Raw genomic sequence first — 17,710 nt, 5'->3', positions numbered from 1 at the left:
CTCCACCCCTCCCCCGGCTGTAACACATTCCCCCCTTCTTCCTCCCCTGCTTTCTCTCCCTCTCTCTGTCTCACACATTCTCTCGCTTGCCCTGCAAGGCTGAAGGCTCGGCAGCAGGTAATGATAAATGGCAAATCTAATCCTTTTTTTTTCTGTTGTTCACTTTTCTCTTCTCCTCTCTGTCTGTCTGTTTTATTCAGTCTGTTGACAGTCTCCTGTTGTTCATTCATCGCTAGACTTGTGCAGCAGTTGTAATATCATTCCAGGCGTTGTGAGGAATTCCGTGTATGTGTGGGTGTGTTTGTGGATGCTAACGTCAGTGTGGGACTGGGTTTGTTTGCATGTATTTAATTGCAACTTTGTGTGCGAGCATGTGTGTGTGTGTGTGTGTGTGTGGGTGGGTGTGGGTGTGTTGACAGTCATGTATATCTGTGTCAGTGAATTTGTCATCAGACATCACTACTATCAATGCGTATTTTTTTGTTGATGCGTCAGTAAGTGGCGGTGTGTGTGTGTGTGTGTGTGTGTGTGTGTGTTTGCGTGCGTGTGTAATGTGTCTCTGTCAGCGTGTGTCTGAGCATCTGTGCTCATTTCCTTCGGAAACCCAACTGATTCTGCTCCTCTCCCCTGTTCTATTTCTGTTCTCTGTTTCTCTGCTTCTCTCCCCTTCTCTCTGCCCGTCTCAGAATCTTCCCCATTTCAGCCAAAAGGGGGTTTAATAATTCATCTCAATCTCCCCATCAATGCCCTCCCTCCCTCTCTCTCTTATGATATTTATGCCGACAGTCCTCCGCACTCAGCGGAGGTAGTGCCAGTATACCTTGCATACTGTAAGTGTGGCAAATTATGTTACTTTTGTGATGCGTTCTTGAACGAGTGGAAATAGCATCTGTTGGAAATTTTTCGGCACGGCCGTCGCTGTCAGTTCTGTTTAATGTTTTTTGACACTCTTCCATCTCCGGGAGTGTCGGTCACTCTGTGGTGCCCCTTCTAGCCGGAGCGTTTCTTGGCAATTGCAGCCTTTCAAGGCTGGACACCAGAATGCTGCATATGGTCCTCTGTCCTCTACTCCCTCTCCAAATGCAGTTTGAATGTTGAGATGAAATAGGTATTGGTATTGAAATTGGTAATATCTGAAATGCAATTGATAATATTTGTGTACTTGACAAGTGCTCTTTTTCCAGGGACACTTACCTTACTTGTGTGTCATTTATTGATGCAGCTGGATGTTTTCTGAAGCAGTTCAGATTAGCTAAGTACCTTGCTCAAGGTTTGCAACAGAAGTGGCCCTACCTGGGGACTGAACCTGTTATGTTATGGTTACAAGCCCAGACCCTTGAATTACACTGCTGAAGTACAGAAGAAAACCCAGAGACCCCCCTGCTTTGGAGGACTGACTCGTGTCTCCTTTCTCACAGGATGTCCATATTAAACATTATTGCCAGGGAGATCCTTGACTCCAGGGGAAACCCCACAGTTGAGGTGGACCTCCAGACCGATAAAGGTGACCAGCTAACTGCCCGTGAAATGTTGGTTATTAAATTCTGTACTGATGTCAGGGTGTGAGTCAACAGCTGACCCCAGAATCTAAAAAAAACCACTTTACTGTGATTTGTTATTATTTTGTAAACGCTTTCTCACATCACAGGCTTTCCTACATGTGGGGGTCAGCGACATTGCAGTATGATGATACAAATGTGATGAAACTCGAGTCACCCTCTGTTCAGACAGGAGCTTTCAAGCAGAGGTTTCAGGCTGAGAGGACAATGTATGAGCTACCAAAAAAAGAAAGAAAGCATTGATAAAATTGCTCAAAATGAATCACAAACTGCTGCCGTTGTGACTCTAAGTACTCAGTGAGTGGATAGTGCATCGTATTAAGCAACACACAAGATTAAAACTCAATTAACAACATCAAGTTTACATCAATAACAAGCTTTCGGAATGTAGATACTCATGATATATTTTTTCAATTCTCCATTGATTTGTCATTGATTTACCCAAGTCTCACCACATAAAAAGAGATTTTTTTTTCAAAAGGAGACTGTAATATGCAATACAAATAAAAGAATTAAGTTCTTTTATTACTGATTTCATATTTTTACTCCTTCATTCCTTCTCTCCCTGCCTCACCCTCTCAGGTCTGTTCAGAGCGGCTGTGCCCAGCGGAGCATCTACTGGAATCTACGAGGCTTTGGAGCTGAGAGATGGGGATAAAAATCGCTACAAAGGAAAAGGTAAAACAGGGTGGAGATTTGAGCTGTCTGTTAAACACAGAGGTAATAATACTCATCTGTGCTAAAGGGAAGGAGGGAGGTGAAATCAACTGGTAACACAGTGATCATCCACTTAACAGCCATCAAATATTACCCTGTGTGAATGGGTTTTAAAAATGATTTAGACAAAACTGTTGCCTGCAAATGTTTTGCTTTGTGTTGTAAGGAAGTTCATTTCATTATACCACTCTCCCTTATGCCAGCTCTCTCAGTGGAAACGCAAAGATATGTTCAGATGTCTTCAGGTTGCACAATGCTTCGAAGCACATCGATCGGTTTTTGTATTTACGTCAGCGGACAAGAGGCTGCCTGTTTAACATAACTGAAGTGATCATAAGTAACCATTTCCATTGATCTCACTCAGTTTTCAAGTTAGATCAATTGGTGTAGAGCACTCTTTGAATTTCATTAGACGTTTATGCCCAAAGAATGATCAATTAGGATTTTCCACTTTGAGAATATTATCGTGACCATTAACAGCTGTGAGCAAAATGTGAGCAAAAAAGTGTCCTGCCAAAAAAAAAAAAAAAAAAAAAACTTAGAGCGCGAAGACTGGAAAGCCCTGTTTGTTAGAGACCATTACATTTCATAACTCCCCAGAGTATACCGAGCTTTCCAAGCTTTCATGTGCTTTGGTATTTTTGTTTGGGTTTAAAAATTCACTAAGGTTGGAAAAAAAAATGCCTTTCCTCTTTCCGCAATCAATCTCTTACCTTTCCTCCTCTCTCCATGTCTCCCTGCTACCCACCCCCGTCTCTCTCTTTACATTACATTAAATTCATTTAACAGATGCTCTTATTGAGAGCGACTTCCAGCACAAGAGAACATAAGTGTATCCATTCAAGCTGAACGAGCAACAGTGTCAGGCCATGTTAACAATTCTCCCAGACCAGTGAGTCTGAGCGTAATACTATTCAAGCCCTACCCCTCGTTAACTTGTGCAACCTGACTAGACAAAGGAAGCCAAGTACACTACCACACATCAGTCGCTAAATCACAGAACCCAAAACGCACCGCAATAATGCACAAAAAAATTTCTTACTCCTTTACTCTCTCTTACTCCCAGGCGTGCTCAAGGCTGTGGCCCATATCAACGACACCATCCGCCATGCCCTCATGGACTCTGTGAGTTTTGAATCGCGTTGCCGGTGGCGTTAGGTGTGTGACGGTGTGTGTGAGTGACTGCCGTGAGCAGCGGCACAGTGCAGTAGAGGCCTGTGTCCATGTGTGGCTGTTTGTTGTTTGCTATGAGAGAATATTAACTCAGTTTCCCCTCCGCGGCTTGGCCGTGGGCTAACGCAATTATCTAACCGCCCACCGTGATGGATGTGACGGATTTTATGCAAACACATTTCTGTTTTGTAAAAAAAAAAAAAAAAAAAAGTACATCCACGAGAAAGATACAGGAAGTACATCCATCCGAAATCCAACAGGCCATAACAAGACTTAAATCACAGAGCCATGCTCATAAGGAGTTATCCTTTCCCCAAAAGCACCCCAAAGTATTCAGACCCCTTTGCTTTTTTGCACACTTTGTTATGTTATAGACTTCATCAAAAATGTATTAAATGTATTCTTTTGGCTGTCAGTCTGCACACAATAACCCATAATGACAAAGCAAAAACATTTTAGAGGCCACTGGAGCTGCTGGAGATATTTGTGTAGTGTAGCAAATGAAGATGAATACCCCAAGTTCAGTGCTATGAACAGGAGCATATATGCACAGCTGTTTTGGGAATAGAGGCTGATACAGCTATTTCTCTGGCAAATGTGGTGAAAACAGAGGCAGGATATACAGTACCAGTCAAAAGTCTGGACACACCTGATTAAGATAATCGGAAACAGGCATTTTCATCTAAAGACTTGTTCTTAAATGCTTGAAATTTGTTTCTTAGACAAATCTAAAGAGTGACATTGATACCTGTATATGAATTTCTTTCCAAAAAAATGTTTATTGTTAAAAAATATTTTTGGCTACTTTGAAGAATCTACAACATATGATAGTTTTGATTTGTTAAACACTTTTTTGGTCACTGCTTAATTCCATTTGCGCTAATTCATAGTTTTAATGCGTTCGCTCTCATTCTAAAATGTGGAAAATAGCAAAAATAAAGAATAAAAGTTGTGTCCAAGCTTTTGACTGGTGCTGTAGCTGGACATGTAGAGGACTCTGCTTTGTTTTGTGTGCAGGGCATCCCTGTTGATGAGCAGGAGAAACTGGATAACCTGATGCTCGAGATGGACGGTACCGAGAACAAGTGTGAGTCATCATCTGTCATTCAACCTACCTCTTCTGCTTTAGACCAATCAACATCCAAGGCCAAAAACGTTCCATACGTCAGCAGGAAAAGTAACAACCACATGTCATTGCAAATGTTGTTGTTAATCAATTATATTTAATACAGATTAGTGAATTTACTAGATCACGACAACCCAAGTTTTTGAACTTGCGTGTCTGCTTCACTGCTAATTCTTTGCGGTCACTATGTCTATTGTAAACTCTTTCATCATCTCCCCCCCCTTCCAGCTCGGTTTGGTGCCAATGCTATCCTGGGTGTCTCCCTGGCTATATGCAAGGCTGGTGCAGCGGAGAAAGGTGTCCCCCTGTACCGCCATATCGCTGACCTTGCGGGAAACACGGAGCTGGTGCTTCCTGTTCCCGTAAGAAAACGTTAATAACATTATTGATGCTTCTGAATGAGCTCATCTTTCTGCTAGAGCGTTGTGTTGCCAGCTGTTGTGTAATGGAGAGCGGGGATATACAGTATAATCCTAGCCCTGGGGTGCCGGAGAGGTTTCTGGTTTTTATCCTGTTTGAGATCTTAGTTAAATGATCACGTCCGTTATTACGTGACATTAAAGCAGGTGACCGTGGGTTAGAGGTTCTCAGAAATTCACCATGGGGCTTAAAAATTTTAGGGGCGCAGAATCCTGGAGCATCTCTGTCCCTCAAAGGGGGGTGGGTTTGCTTTGTGCCCTTTCCTCCCATTACTGTATGATCCTCACGCTGCTGTGGTTGCCGTGAGAACAGCCAGGAGCGCGCTCACTCTCCTGCGGTGCTCCTCCGTTCCCCTCAGGCTTTCAACGTGATCAACGGCGGGTCGCACGCCGGGAACAAGCTGGCCATGCAGGAGTTCATGGTTCTGCCCGTGGGGGCCGAGTCGTTTCGGGAGGCCCTGCGCGTGGGCTCCGAGCTCTACCACACCCTCAGGGGCGTGATCCGCGACAAGTACGGCCAGGACGCCACCAACGTGGGTGACGAGGGCGGCTTCGCCCCCAACATCCTGGAGAACAGCGAAGGTACGCAGGGGCCCGGACTGCCCGTTGCCATGCCGATTCCACAATCTGACCGACGTCGTAGGCCCTGATTGTCGCCTTCTTTCTGTCTGTCCTCATTGTCTTTACCTGAGGGCTTCCTCATTTACTGTACATTTCTCTGCTATATTAGGAAAGAAATCAGATCAAATCCAAAAACTGGTGAACTCAATGTCTGCTCACCCTCCCTCTCTGCGTCTCCCTCTCTCTGCCCATAGCCCTGGAGCTGCTGAAGACGGCCATAGAGAAGGCGGGCTTCACAGACAAAGTGGTGATCGGCATGGATGTGGCAGCCTCTGAATTCTACCGCAACGGGAAGTACGACCTGGACTTCAAGTCCCCTCCCGACCCCAGCAGGCACATCAGCGCCGACGAGCTGTGTGAGATTTATCAGAGCTTCGTCAACAACTACCCAGGTGAGGCCGTGCGTATACCTGTGTGTACCTGCACCTGTTCGTATGTGCCCATCTCTGTCCTGTTTGGTTGTGTGTGCTTGTGCAGAATCCTCAAATAACTGATCCCCTGTATTGTCTGGTCTCGCTGTAGTTCACCAGTGAAGGGGAAAACCCACTGCTTCAACCTGAACGCAGTGATAAACAGGCCTTATTAGGGCGGGGCGGTTCCCATTTTCCCAAATATTGCATTTTTAAGGTGCATTCAGAAGTGCATAACATGCAGTCTCAGCGCAAACGGCTCTGGCGAGTCCATTAATCCACTGAGTGCGAACTAACTCCCCTCCTTTCCCCCTACTGTGTCACAGTTGTGTCCATAGAGGACCCCTTCGACCAGGACGACTGGGCGGCGTGGTCACAGCTGACCGCCTCTATGGGGATCCAGGTGGTGGGCGACGACCTGACGGTGACCAACCCCCGGCGGATCGAGAAGGCGGCCGAGGAGAGGGCCTGCAACTGCCTGCTGCTCAAAGTCAACCAGATCGGCTCTGTCACCGAAGCCATACAGGCGTAATGTCCCCCTGTCCTCAGTAATCGCCCCGCAGATTATCAGCGGCTGCCCTTGCATTCTCTCGAACAGACATTTGGCCGGTTATTTATCATCTGCAGATAATCTGGCAATCCCCTCAAAGGCTCCGGCTATGTAGTTCTGCCCTGGCATCGTAGGTTCATGGAAATACAACAAATTACCATGACCAGTACTGCCATATGTATCGGCTCAGACTAAAATCAGTTCAAAATACGCAACCCCACCTTTCCTTTAACGGACGGCTAATATTTTTTTCACTGTGTCTCCTTTTCAGGTGTAAGCTGGCCCAGGCAAATGGCTGGGGAGTCATGGTCAGCCATCGGTCTGGGGAGACTGAAGACACCTTCATCGCTGACCTGGTGGTGGGGCTTTGCACTGGACAGGTAACTTCAGCACCTGTGTTTCAATGCACAGGCAGTGTAGCGTAGCGGTTAAGGAGCAGGGCTTGTAATTGAAAGGTTACCAGTTTGAATCCCCACTGAGGCACTGCTGTTGTACCCTTAGGCAAGGTACTTAACCCAGAATTGCCTCAGTAAATATACTGCTTTATAAATGGGTAACATGTCAAAAAAGTTGCTCTGGATAAGAGCATCTGCTAAATGACAATAATGTGATGTAATGTAACAGCAACCACTTCTCATGCCAGCATACACATCTGCCCCTCTGTTCCTGATTGTGTGCGGCAGCAGCTAATCCCCCAAACCTGCATAACGTCTCTTTCTCTCTCCGTCCCAATCAGATTAAGACTGGAGCTCCTTGTCGATCAGAACGTCTGGCCAAATACAACCAGCTGATGAGGTCAGTCTTAATCCTTTCTATCCATTGTGTCAGAGTTAATATGCGCTGGTGTCAGGTCCATTCAGACAGTGTTATTAGCGTAAGGGTGGCTCATTGACATATAGAGTTGATATAAGGACAGCAGTTAACCAGCCCATGGATTATGCCTGGTAAGAGTCTATTCAGACTCCTGAGACAAGACCAAAACTTCACTAAGTCAGCTCTTTCCCTTTCACCATCTCAGGATTGAGGAGGAGCTGGGCGATCAAGCTCGTTTCGCCGGACACAACTTCCGAAATCCCAGCGCCCTGTGAGACTCGTGTGGACAAAGAGACGCACAGACACACTGAATCACTTTGACTCTCATGAAGACGGACAGACAGACAGACAGACTCACAGACAGACAGACAGATGGGCACAAAGGGAGAAACACGGGATGTATCGTTGATATGCAGCCAGACGTACAGGGACTGACACACACTGACTCAATGAATGGCACATTGAGGAAATAATAACTGCCACACACAGAATTGTCAAATGCACTAACCGACTTGTGTTGCATGGTTGATGGACACTCATAAAACTGACCGCTTCACTAAAAAAGGAAAAAAAAAAAAAAATGCAACGAGTGTGTAGCACAGTCTCGCACTTCCTTCGTGACAAAATTGCACTTCCTTTTTTTCCTCCCTCTCTTTGCGTGCTCGGCGTTTCTTCTCTCCAGTTACCGCACTCCTCCTTTATGTCACCTGTAGGCTTCCATAGTTTCTTTGCTGACCTGATCTAATCCCTCCACCTTGCCGCTGTTTCCCCTTCCTGCATTCCTCCTCTCTCTCCTAATGTTAGTTGAATTCCTGGAGTAAAATGCAATGCATCATAGATTTATTCAATAAAATAAAGAGATAATTATTTATGATGGTAACTTAAACCACAGCTACAGTGTCTGTGTATTTTGTGCATGTTAGAAATTGAACAAAGTAGAAGTTGGGATAAAATTTTACACAAACGTGTGCTCAGAAACAACCTGAACTGATGATCAAAAATGCAAAATTATTCCTAATGATATTCCCACAATTCCACCACAGGCTTTATGGAAAGAATGCTGTTAAAGGTTTTTCAGGGCAGGATGTAGCAGTCTGCTTCTACTTTTCAGGACCCAGGGAGGTTAAGATGAAGATTGTATCTGCTTATGTGGCATGAAAAACATTTATTCTCAACAGTGGGCGACTAATTTCATATGCCATATCTAAACTATTTTCAAATTTCAGGCTCAAGAAAACGGAACAAAGCTGATGGTTAATTAAAGTTAAATTTACTTCAGGTCAGTATCTGATCAAGTAGATATTGAATCAGAAATATTTATGCCGTGAACTTTAAAAACTCCGGATATTTGCGTCCTGCTGGGAATTTTTTTGTTTGCTTTAATTGTCTTGGATTTGGAAGAAGAAAAAAACAAAGTTTGTTTTTTTTGGCACACCTAGCACTTCTGTTGCATATGGTATTATTTCACTGTTTGACATTGACATTTGTCGATGTAAAAAGTAAATGTCAATAATGTTTTTATTGTTGAATACCATATTAAATCAAAAGTATACACCACTAGTTCCCTATCACATGCTACAGGGTGTTTTTAAAAGTATGTTTAAATTAGTGGGATGAAGGGTATTTTTTGAAACAGTTCTCCATAAACACAATTGGCTTTGTGCAGAGAAATACATGTGATATTCCTTGCAGCTCATGTATATGACAGGCAAGTTTTATTCAACTGCCACTTAACCAAGCTACTTTGAGCAGTACTGGAGTGGCACTTCAAGCTGTTTACCACCATTAGCATATGTGTGAAAGACTCTCCATGCAGACCTTTTGTGTGGTTTCTCATGAATGCATAACCAAATTTGCTGCAATAAACAAATATGAAATTTAAATATGAATAACATGGACACAAAGAATTTTTCAAGAAACTACTTTTTATTGATGCATCTACTCAGTCATATTTTAACCTGTTACTTGAATGATCACTTTCCAACATTTCCAACACTTTCCAAAACCCTGCAGGTTGTATCTGCCCCCACTTTTAGACAGGGGTAGTGCTCAGTAGAGCAGAACATGGGTGAATTTTTTGATACCCATGGCAGTAGTTTTTTCAGTGTTTACATGTTTTAAGAAAGATTAATTCAGCCTCATCTATGCTGTATATACATACATTACATGCACACACACACACACACATGCACCCACATGTGTGTGTTGCCTTAGCTTTCCTGACAAAATATAAATGCACACATTCATAGTATGAATTATTCCACTGTTCCATAAACAGCAAAACCGATTATGTAATCAACAGGTATTTAGTGCAAGGTTAAATAATTTTCAATGGTACAAATAAGTCACTAAGGCTGTTGAATGTTGATCAGTATGAAGGTTAATCTTTTACAGTGTAGAGGACAAGCTTGCTTTAAGCTCAGAAGAAAGTTTTGGTTTTGTGTGACCACAAATGTTAACAGAAACTGTACATTTGATAAGACAACAGGCACAAGGACCCCGTTATCTCATCGCGTTCCAGGGAGGCGATTTTTTCACCCCAAAATCATCCACTTACATGTGAGTGACAGGTCTATTCTCAAACCGTGTAATTGCGCGGAGATTCAGTCAGTGCGCGCACAGCTGTTGTAAGTGGGCAATTCAGGCCAGGCCGCTGACAGTAATAGGCACCTTCTTCCCGATCTTGGGCGAGCGTCTGGTCACACTGCGAGGATGGATGGATCAGCGCTGAAGGAGCTCAGCATCTAACGGTGAGCGTTCAGAAGGCGACAGAAGGCGGTGTGCGGCTGGTGCTCTGACGTCAGCGAGTGGCACGTGACCCCCCCCCCCCCCGAGGGACTGGAGACGGAAACGGCCAGACGTTTGCAACGGGGCAGCAGGGGGCGGCTCCAGATGGACCCTAGTCACAGAGAAGTGGAGGGGATGGGGATGGGGATGCAGGACGGGAGGAGGTTATGCAGGGGATTGAAGCAGGGAATCAAATCGCTAAGCAAAATTACTAAAATGTTACAACCCGCGGCATGTGTTCACACTCCTTTAAGCATTTACAGTTATAAATTAAGCCAAAAGCACAAATGGAACATGTATTGAGGAAAAAGTAACATCAATGGCAGAACAGTAGTGGCAAAATCCATACCGAGTGTTAACAACAGGAAAAGGAATGTCAGTCTGGATGCTATATTGAATGATCAGATGAGAAAAAAATGAATGAATATACCCAGTTTTGCCACATAATCTGAATTTTTTTCATATTTACACTTTTATGCACTGTAGCAGTCCTTTATCTTTGTGATGGGAAGAAGCAGAGTGATATGATGGTCCCAGCAACGGCAAATCCAATCTTAATAACACTGTCGTTTAGACCAGTGGTTCTCAACCCTGCTCCTGGAGGCACACTGTCCTGCATATCTTCTATCTATCCTTGCTGCTTGATTAAATCAGGTGTGCTCAGCTAATTAAAAGTGCCACTGATGACTTCAGTCAGGCAGGTAGAACAAGGATAGATAGAAGATATGCAGGACAGTGTGCCTCCAGGAGCAGGGTTGAGAACCACTGGTTTACACAGAGTGGGTTACCCATGATGCATTTAAACTGTGATCCTCCCACCTGCTTGGAAAACGGCGGTCCCTGCCACTTTACTTTTAAACTTAGATGAGTTTAAATGTTATCAAAATCGTCACATAAAGGATATAACATGCTTGCGTCTGTTGGTGGCCCTCATTTAAGCGTTTCTTTGCTGGTTTTGAACTGTTGAGTATGGGTAAACTAAGAAAAGAAAAGTCCTTTCTGGTTACAAAACCATATGTCACAAACATGAAAGAGGCAAACAGTATGCTAATAGTAGGACTAAGTGTGAAAAATGACCCAACACTTCAAACTCCCACGCTCAAGTACCTCTTTTTCTCTTAGGAGTTATCTAGTACTATCTAGTCTGTGATACTGTCAGATAAAATTGGCCATCTGCCAATTAATCTTTTGGGAAGTGTTGCATGTTTGTTTTGGTTGATTTACTTACATCCTGATGTCTGATTTTGGATCACCAAACTGACCAGGTGCAGGTGACAGTTTTTGCATATTTCACAGGTCCCAGCAACATGTATAACCATGACACACACACAGGTTCAGGGGCAGCCCTCTATGCCCCCATCTCACCACTGTGATGCCAGAAAGGGCATTTTGCTGTGTGTGTGTGTGTATGTGTGTGTGTGTGTGAGAAATTAGATACTGGGGAATTTAAAAAGTATAGGAGGAATTTCACCACATGATATTAAGAAAAGCAGAAATATATAGAGGAAGGTACGAGAAAGTGTATCTCATACTTCCCCTATGTCTGCAGACCCTTGTACCTTTATGATTTTCCGCACTTTAAACTGTCAGTCACTGTCTCAAACAGTTACATGTGTGAAACGTCTCAGGTGAAATGTCTGGCGAAGTGTGCTACTCCACTGTGGTTTTTGCCAACCCTGGCACATCAGCAAATGAAGGTGAGTTTTAAAGTGACACGCTCATGGAGAGTGTGTATGTTCCAGCAACAGGGCTGGTGAATAGCTTTAGACCACGCAGAGGGAGAAACTAGTTTCATTCAGGTTTTCAGGTAAATCGTCAGCACAATAATATATATAAAATATGTAAATCGTGACAAAAATTAGTATATAGTATATAAAATATGTAAATCGTGACAATATGTAGCTTTCAGCTGCACTGTGCTCATTTGAGAATCGTTCGATATGATGGAAATGATTTGTGTCAACATATCTAATTGTTTCTAATATCAGTTGATTTGGCTTTTTAAAATTGTACAATTTTTTGTAACTATTAATCATTCTCTTTACCTCCTACTTATTTCACTCTGATAAGAGCTAAATTCCTTTCTTAAGGGCACTTAATTAGGGAAATGTTAACATATTTATTGATTAATTGATTTCACTCAGATGGTAAGTTTTCATGTAATTACTGAAAGCTGGGTATGAAGATTTAGAGAGATGTGTATTTCTGTGGATGGACTGTAGCTATGGGGCAATAAATTAAAATGTTCTCAAGGAAAGTGTATACAGCAGGGTTTTTTATGTGAAGGGAAGGCAAAATGTAGTTTTCAGAAAATGAGTTAAGTAACATGTTAACCTACACTAGCGTATAGAAAGCGTAGTGCGAAAAATAGATGTTATTTGCAACAGAAGCATGTGAAATAACTAATGAAGCTAAAAAAGGCACTTGTGAATGTGATGTATATGGTTTAGTGAAAAAAATGTCCACTGCTGTGATGTTTGCAGGTATATAATCAAGTAATTGATGATTATTAATTAATAATTGATAATTATTATTCATTTATACTGTTTACTAAGACTGGATTACCCAGACACCTGGGGGATGATGACACAGTTTGCAGGCCACTTAGTGGATAAAAACTTCAGGCCCTAATTTCTGCAAGGGAGGAAAAAAAATGCATTTTGTGAAAATTTAATTTCATTGTTCTCTGATACAGTGACAAAGGAAGAAGAGACAACGTACGCGCAGGTGATGACAACAGGGAATGTGCGGACAGTGCCCCCTACAGGTCATACAGGTAATAAAACAGAGATACCAGAATTCATATTGTTCTGGGCAACACTACCCTAGAGCACCATTGCTTTGAAGTAAAAATTGAGAGAGAGAGTCTGTGCATATGTGTGTAGGTGCGTGTGTGTGTGTGTGTGTGTGTGAGAAAGAGAGAGAGAGAGAGAGCAAGAGAGAGATGTGTGTCAGTTGGGGTGTACATTGTTGTGTTTTACACTGCTGTGCTGCGTTTTGTGGCTTCTCTCCCTCTCTGTTTAAGGTGTTGATGCACTGTAATGTGTGCGTTTCATCCCTCTTTATATCAGAGAAAAAGGAAGAAGAGATACTCTATGCTGATGTGAGGAGTGAACAGACAGCGCCCCCTCCTGAACCACGTGGGTTGACAGAGATGAAACTGAGCTTAACGCAAACTGAGGACTTGATTTTCCATTTTACATTTTCCCACAAGCGGCGTGTGTAGTCATACTTTGGCGAGATTTATGGGAAGTGATTACTGTTGTCTGACTAGAAGTGATTACTATTGATACTATAGTCTATAAAATGGGTTCAGTAATTCCACTTTGTGAAGTAAAATATTGTTTGTCCTTTTTTTCTAGCATCTGGACCCATCGACAACACCAGACCAACTGTTCCTTCCTGTAAAGTGACTGCAGTTTGTCTGGGGCTGCTGAGTGTCGTCTTTCTGACTGCCATCATTGCCCTGTGTGTCTACTGTGAGTGACACCACGAGTTGTTATTGTGTATCAACTGTGAAGGTATATTGTGTGTCAACTGCAATCGTATATTTACTGTAAATGAATGTTGCATATCTGCTACAAGTGACTATTGTGTGTCTACTCTGAGTGATTATTACAATAATTTATCAATCAAATAATCAATCAACCCAATCAATAAATTAAACAAACACGTTTGGCATGGTCCCATTAATGTTACCATTCCATCACAGAGCACTTTACAGGTTACTTGATAAATGTCAGTGAAGTCTGTAACATTGGCAGTGTTAATTTTGTGTGTTTGTTGATTAGTACTTTTCCCATGTTCTCCCCCTTTTCACAGACAACAGCCAACTGTCACAAACTGACACATCCAGGCTAAGAGATGAAATAATGCAGCTCAGAGCCAACCACAGCACCCTTACTGCAGCCAATCAGGGATTACAGTCAGAGAACAAGAACCTGACCTCAACCAATCAAAGATTGCAGTCAGAGAACAAGAACCTGACCTTAACCGATCAGAGATTACAGTCAGAGAACAACAACTTAACTTTAACCATTCAGATATTAGAAGCTGACAACAAGAACTTGACAACTACCCTGGATCAGTTAGAGAAAGAGAAAACAGAGGCAGAGGCAGAGAGAGGTATACTGAACCAGACTTACACCATGCTCTTACAGTATTTCCCTGTGGATTCCTACTGTCCTGTAAAACCTGGCACATGGGGTGAGTTCCTTTTGCCTTTCTAACATCAACTTCAGGGTTTGAAACCTGTTGCTAATTGTTAATAATTTCCAAAAAGTGTTAGTAAGTTCTATCAAATTGCAAAATGTTGAGTATGATAGTATGGCAATGAAGTTTTTTTATGAATTGGCTGAAGGGAATAACTAATTTTATATATGTGCTCAGTGCTACACACAGGCCATGGAGGGGGTGTGACCTGAGTACCTTACCTTCGTGTATATCATGCTTTTAAACTATCATTCTTAGGGACTAGTCTGGCTTGTAACTTAGACATTCTCTCCCATGATGCATTGATGAATAAACTTTGTCTTTACAACAAAAATCCCAGTCTCGCTGGAGCATTGCTGTAGCTAAATATGCTATCTAAAAATGTGTCATAATGTTTTATCTGTTTGTGCCCTACAGAGAGAATGTGTGGCCGTTGTTTACCAGGCTGGAAGCTGTTTGAATCCAGCTGCTACTACTTTTCAAACGAGAGAAAAAACTGGACGGACAGTCGCATTGAATGCAGGAAACTGGATGCTGACCTAGTGATTATAAGGAACACGTCAGAACAGGTAACAGGCTTTGATGTTATACTCAATACACCTGTAAGGAATTTTCAGCAACGGAGATTGCGAGCCAGGCCTTCTCATCCAACATCAGTGCCTGACCTCATAAATGCTCTACAGAATGAATGGGCACAAATTCCCACAGAAACACTCCAAAATCTTGTGGAAAGCCTTCCAAGAAGAGTGGAAGCTGTTATAGCTGCAAAAGGGGGACCAACTCCATATTAAAGTATATGTATTTGAATACAATGTCATTACAGTCCCTGTTGGTATAATGGTCAGGTGTCCGAATACTTTTGTCCATATAGTGTATCATGAAACTGACACCACATCAAAGTAACAACCGTATTGAAAAATAAATCAAATACTTTGCTTTCAATAAGCATCAGTAAAGTTTTCTTTTACCAGCTTGGCTTGTTATCTTCATATCGTTTTTTCCCTAATTAGTTGCTGTGATTTATGCCTCCTATCTTTTTCACGCATTTTGATTATCCATGATTTGTTTTATCCTCTAATGTTTTTATTTACAATACTTCAACAAAATCTCCAGCGATTTATTTTTAAATCTATTGTTGTACCCATCAATTAATGAATGTAAATGATGAAGATACAATTTTAAAAGTGACCCTGTAGTTAGTATGGTACCCTTAACCAGGAACTTGGGTCTTTAGCTTAGTGAACTAAATATATCTCTTGTTGAGCCATGTGGAAGGACAGGGCTGTGGCCCAAAACTCATCACTGACCTTCTTCCATTAGATTTGTTAGCTAAGTGTGTGACTCTCTCTCTCTGAGGTGTGAATGTATGTGTGTGTCTCATGCAGACGTTCATGGATGAGACCATTGAGAGTTATAGTGGACAACCATGGTCTCATTACTGGATTGGAGCAACTGATACGTTCAACGAGACTGTCTGGGTCTGGGTGGACTACACTCTGATGACAACATCGTAAGATTGTGTTTGAATTACAGTGCAAACATTGCATTCATGTACATTCATGAAAATTCATCATACTCTACTGTAAAGCAGAAGTTCACTTAAGTTTTGATTCCAAATGTCAAATATTAGAATTGCCACATTGAAAACAATGGGGCTTAAGTGTGTGTGTGTGTGTGTGTGTGTGTGTGCGTGCATCTCTGTACATTTGTGTTTATGTGTGAGTGTTCTGTGTGTGTGTGTGTGTGTGTGTGTGTGTGTGTGTGTGTGCATGTGTATGTATGCATCTGTGTCCAATCACCTAAAGTCCTCTGATCAGACACACAGAAATTTTCTCTCAAGCTTTGTGTAAGTTTATCTTCAGCCTGATATAGCTGTGCTGGTACATGATAGAGGGTACTGATGTAAATATTTAGTTGCGCTAACTTTTAGAACACCCTGTTTTCTTTCAGGTACTGGGCCAGTACTGAGACTAATAACAATCCAATTGAAGATTGTGGTACCATTGCCAAGACCCAACAGCAATCAGGCAAATGGTATGACAATCCTTGCAGTAACAGCTATCGATGGATCTGTGAAAGCAAGGCACTAAAAGGTCCAGACTAGACAATGAGCACAGACAAACACACACACAATGGAGACCATGATGGTGGAGAGATGTTGTGTATTACTTGTTAAAATTACATTATATTCCATTACAGTTGCTAAGGAAACAGTTGCTAAGGAAAAAGCTTTACATGAGAGCTTTTTGGTGTATTATCATGAAGGTACACCCCCATTTTAACCTCCATCTGGAATAGTTTTATTCACGTATAATATTCCATTGTGTAAGTCCAACTTTGTTTCTGTGTATCTGAGTCTTATACTCGTATCATGTGATAGCTGTTTTATATAAAGCTATTCTTGCCCTTGTCATCTCGTCTTGTACTTATTTTGTATGTATTTTATATTATTGCTCTCCCCCTATTAGTATAAGTAATGGTAATGACAATACAACAGTAGTAATATTTTACAATTGTTGAAGTAATCTCAGACTTAACAGAATAATTTCACAATTGTCAGAGTTCTGTTTTTAAAGTGTTGATGTCATTGTGTGAGTGTATTTCTCAGTGAAGCAAAACATTCTGAGGTGTAGCATGGTTATGTTTAATCTCACTGTGCACATTACTGTGAATAAATGTGTAATATTTCAGACAAGAAAACACTAACCTCAACATGCTATGCTGCATTCTATGCTAACTGCTCATATGTGTTACAATACTGTCTGAAATTAATGGAATTAAAATAGAATGAAGATTACATGCATACTGCTTGCACTGTTCACTGCCTGAAGTTTATATTGTCGTTGATGTGATTCTGCTCAACTCTGATTATACACATTGTTATTAAGATATTGTATTTTGGGGAGTTTCAGACTGTCTTGGTAGATGAGGGTTGGTGAGGGTAAAAATGAATCATGGACCTCTGGGCTAAGCGGAAAGTTTTAGACAGATATGATGAACAGATACCTGTTTCACATGAAGGAGAAGGCAGGGTCCCAGTGGTGTGGCATCCCAATCCCAATGTATACAAAAGTGTGGATGTTGGTAAGTGCATGTTTCCAGGGGAAAGGCCACCCCATTGACATTATGTGTCAAGACACCTGTCTTGAAATATTCTACAAGAGTTTTATGAGGTTGGCCCCAGGAGTTTTCTGTTTTTTTTTTAATTCTTTCTAGAAAACCTCTGTTCCGTGCTTTGTGACAACCTTAAAATGTGCTGTATTAAATACATTTGGTTACTGTGTTGTTGTCCGGAAATGGTCATTCTGTTAACATTTGACCTT

General features: G+C 42.0%; 1 protein-coding gene across 1 annotated transcript; it reads left to right on the top strand.

The window, feature by feature from the left end:
• Positions 1 to 39: 39 nt before the first annotated feature.
• On the top strand, positions 40 to 7,969 carry LOC118768793 (gamma-enolase-like). Its single transcript, XM_036515711.1, has 12 exons — positions 40 to 117; positions 1,419 to 1,504; positions 2,142 to 2,237; positions 3,343 to 3,401; positions 4,467 to 4,536; positions 4,804 to 4,937; positions 5,354 to 5,576; positions 5,810 to 6,007; positions 6,352 to 6,553; positions 6,847 to 6,955; positions 7,312 to 7,370; positions 7,594 to 7,969. The coding sequence occupies exons 2-12, from the start codon at positions 1,420 to 1,422 to the stop codon at positions 7,661 to 7,663; spliced, it is 1,305 nt and encodes a 434-aa protein (XP_036371604.1). The 5' UTR covers positions 40 to 117; position 1,419; the 3' UTR covers positions 7,664 to 7,969.
• Positions 7,970 to 17,710: the final 9,741 nt, after the last annotated feature.

Source organism: Megalops cyprinoides, chromosome 21 (genome assembly GCF_013368585.1).
Source record: "Megalops cyprinoides isolate fMegCyp1 chromosome 21, fMegCyp1.pri, whole genome shotgun sequence".
In the NCBI taxonomy this organism is placed as follows: domain Eukaryota; kingdom Metazoa; phylum Chordata; class Actinopteri; order Elopiformes; family Megalopidae; genus Megalops; species Megalops cyprinoides.
This window is presented reverse-complemented; position numbering and strand designations above follow the sequence as displayed.

What these genes read in the sequence shown, in the direction of transcription:
- LOC118768793 (XM_036515711.1), top strand. Translation starts at nt 1,420, where the DNA reads ATGTCCATATTAAACATTATTGCCAGGGAGATCCTTGACTCCAGGGGA. An exon ending in CATCCTGGAGAACAGCGAAG is followed by an intron (nt 5,577 to 5,809) that starts GTACGCAGGGGC and finishes CTCTGCCCATAG; the next exon opens with CCCTGGAGCTGCTGAAGACG. An exon ending in TGGGGCTTTGCACTGGACAG is followed by an intron (nt 6,956 to 7,311) that starts GTAACTTCAGCA and finishes CGTCCCAATCAG; the next exon opens with ATTAAGACTGGAGCTCCTTG.